The sequence below is a fragment of the Morone saxatilis genome, unplaced genomic scaffold, assembly GCF_004916995.1.
Source record: "Morone saxatilis isolate NCDOM2014 unplaced genomic scaffold, NCSU_SB_2.0 Contig5, whole genome shotgun sequence".
Taxonomy (NCBI): domain Eukaryota; kingdom Metazoa; phylum Chordata; class Actinopteri; family Moronidae; genus Morone; species Morone saxatilis.
The window spans coordinates 11,611,782-11,615,112 of NW_023340095.1; the positions used below are offsets into that span (position 1 = coordinate 11,611,782).

Sequence of the window (3,331 nt, forward strand, 5' to 3'; positions counted from 1 at the left end):
GACCACTTTCCAAAGCATACCATAGTTTTTTTAGATTTCTAAATAAGTACATGTACTTGTGCTCAAACATGGAAAGATGCTGGTGTTTCCCTTCATCATGTCGTTGTTAACGCACATGGTTTGAATAAGTATTCACCAGGGTGCCCCGGTAGCTCACCTGGTAGAGCTTGCACCCCATGTACCCATGGGTTCAAACTTGACCTTTGGCCCTTAGCTCCATGCCATACCCTCTCTCTCCCCCTTTGCAGTCTATCTTCAGCTGTCCTATTCAATAAAGGCAAAAAGCCCACAAAAATACATAAACTAAAAAAAAGATGAACTCCCTGTTCTCTCTTGTTTTCTACTGGTTCTCTTCCTCTGACTAATTGTTTGCTTTGCTTTTCCTCAACTCTGCCCCCTCCCCTCCCCTCCATCTCCCCTCTCCCTTGCTCTCTGTGTTTCTCTGTCCACCAGGCAGCCGAGGGGGGGGTCTCTGGAGAAGATGCTGGGATCAGAGCGCGGTGTTGTCGAAGAATGGCTCTCAGAATTCAAGGTAAAGGCCCTCCTCTGTTCTCCATCATGACTAATGGCAATGAAATGTGCTCCTGGAGGTCATCTTTGGAGGCATATTTTCCAGTAGGAAAGACACATGCTCACACACAGGCACATGCTGTGGGTGTAACAACTGTGATGAATGAGTGTTGAGTGTGCAAGTTTGTGCATGTCACTTCTTCAACATTTGAGTTCTTTTTAAATTCTAACTAAATGTTATGGATGCAAGCAAACTGTGGCCATTTAAGGAAAGTTAATACACTCAGCTCTGCTTTTACCACTGTGTTTTGTACTTTGTCCGGTTCAAGCTCAACACAAAAACTGTACCTGAAGCATTTTCTCGCTCTTCCATCTCACAGAACAGACAAGTTGATTTAATCTGTCTGATGTGTCTTACATTTATCAGTATCATCATACTTTCACTGAAACTTGTTTGTGCTTGCATGCATGTAAAGTATGAACAGGCTTTACACAAACAGGTAGTCATTTAGATCGCTATAATCAGTTATTTTCTCTACTCTGTGAACTTGCTTAAACAGTCTATTACTGCCGTGTACTGTTCTCTAAGTGCTAAAAATCTGATTAAACTGACTCAAAAGCAGTAAATAGAGTCAGTGTCACTTACCCATGCCTAAAACTCAAACATGGTGAAATGATAAGTTTTCCTGCTGTTGTTTAAGATAGTTTGTTAATTCTAGTATAGATTAAAGGTCTGCCACAGCCAAGCTCAGCTGTACTTTCATCTTACTGCAATTAGTGGCAGCATGTAGATATAAGCATTACCAGTCTACTGATATGTTCCTTTGATCAGGATGCACACTTTCATAACTAAAAGCCATCAGTGAGTGAGCTGAACTTTGTCTAAAGACATGTGAAAGAGTCACGTTTGAAGAATGATTGCTGCAGCAGTTAATATATAACTTGTGCTCAGTTTTGCTCTTAAAACAATAGGATGTACAAATATTTACAGTTTGTCTAAAAAAGAATAGCTTATTTATTAAAGGTTACTCCCAGGTGTAATTAACAAACACAATCTGCTCACTGGGTATATTTTTGATGGACTACCTTGTGTCTCTGAAGCACATTCCCTTGCAAATGTATATAAATGCTGATATAACTTGTAAACTTTAACAAAAGTTAAAATATTAAGACATGTTTGTGTGCTGCATGCATGAAATAAAGCGACTAAAGTATAGCAGCAAAGTATCTGTTACCTTACCAATCATAAATCAGCTGCAAATACATTGGACGCAGCTGTATCCAGTGGACATCAGGGTAAACATGACAACATACAAGTCAGACTAGCGAAAGCTAATCTTGTCCTGTTGAGTCTGAGATGTCGTAAAATGACCACTGTACATTAAGTATTTAAAATTATCTGTGTGAGATCTGGTAAGTGCAAAGGGAAGATGAGCCAAAAATAAGGAATTAGTGGGTAGTGCATTAAGAGGGATGGCAGAGGATAGCAAGAAATTGTGAAAGAGAGAAAAGAGGGAGTCTGATGAACTAGTGAGGGAAATAGATTGGTATGACTCATTGGGTGAGTTGTGCAGACCAGGCACATTGTGTTCTGTCCTGAAAATGACCATACTTAGTCTGTGCTGAGAGGATATCTCTGCCTTCTGTCATCTGCAGCAAACACACAGTTTTGACCATTTAAAGAATTCCACCTCAGGATATTCTGAGCCTGTCAGATATCATCACTCTGTGATGTTCAGAGTTAAGTAGTGGATCCTTTTCATGAGTGTATCCACTTTCACGTGTCTCATTAATGTGCCTTTTTCATCAAGACATTTTGATGTCACAGTAGGAAAAGCAAAGGTGTGAATATTACAAATAATGATGACTGAATTCCCTTTACCTGGGTCCTGGTTTTATGCATGCTGGCTCCCTGTCATGTCTTACTGAGGCGCTTGAATAGAACAGAGCAATCATGAATCTTTGCAGCAAGTATCACCTGTGATTTTCCTGCTGTGAAAAATGCATATGGATGTGAATTTAAGCCATTCAGGTGTGGGTCATACATCTAGGTGGGTGGAGCGATAGTAATAACACAGCTTGAGGTTTCTAATAAACGTCCACTAGACCAGAAAAATTGTTGATTTGAGAAGCTACTGGTGGAGAAATAGGTGTGTCTGCCTCCTGTATGTTGTAAGAAGAATAATCTGCACACCTGCTCAGGAGTTTTCTTTCAATCACTCTGGCTGTTTAGACCTTTCGTCAGGTTGAAGCTGGGTTGCCAGTGATTGAAATCACTTCCCGTTTAATATATAGTGCACTATTACATTCATGGGGCCCTACACCTGTCAGCGTTGACGCACAATGATGATGATTAATAAGTAAGTAAATCTCAATTCACGGCTTACTGAATGTGAATTCAGTGTTTATTATACAGGTAGAGGTGAATGAGTGAAGTGATTTCAGACACAGGTCGGTGTATAACCGGTGCAATAACAGGAACAAAATTATAGGAGAGCTGTCAGTTTGTACACGCCCACACAGTCCTGAGAAGTGTAGTCCACACACTTAGTAAAAGGACATGACATTGTCAAAAGTTGTCTACTGACATAAAACCCTAGTAGCTTTTTGTACTTCTAAAAGTTTTTTTGTTTTGTTTTGAAAATGCTTTTTCCAATGCATATATTACTGCTGACTATTTGGGAGGGAAAATGATGCATAGCATTATGTCTCATACCTCCATTCTTGTGAAGAAATGTGAAAATTGTGCTCAATTTCTCAACAATCTTCTCCTCTCTCCTCTCTCCAGTCCTTACCAGAAACCCACATCCCCAGCTACGCC

General features: G+C 40.1%; 1 protein-coding gene across 1 annotated transcript in view; it reads left to right on the top strand.

Annotated features, from left to right (window-relative positions):
* zgc:158316 (uncharacterized protein LOC790929 homolog) overlaps window positions 1-3,331 on the top strand; it is a gene marked incomplete at its 3' end in the record, with an annotated part of 38,278 nt that overhangs the window by 19,137 nt on the left and 15,810 nt on the right. The window contains exons 3-4 of the mRNA XM_035676959.1: window positions 454-532; window positions 3,299-3,331. The exon at window positions 3,299-3,331 is cut by the window's right edge and continues 96 nt beyond it. Coding sequence (XP_035532852.1) covers window positions 482-532; window positions 3,299-3,331 — 84 coding nt within the window. The remainder of the gene's footprint in view (window positions 1-453; window positions 533-3,298) is intronic.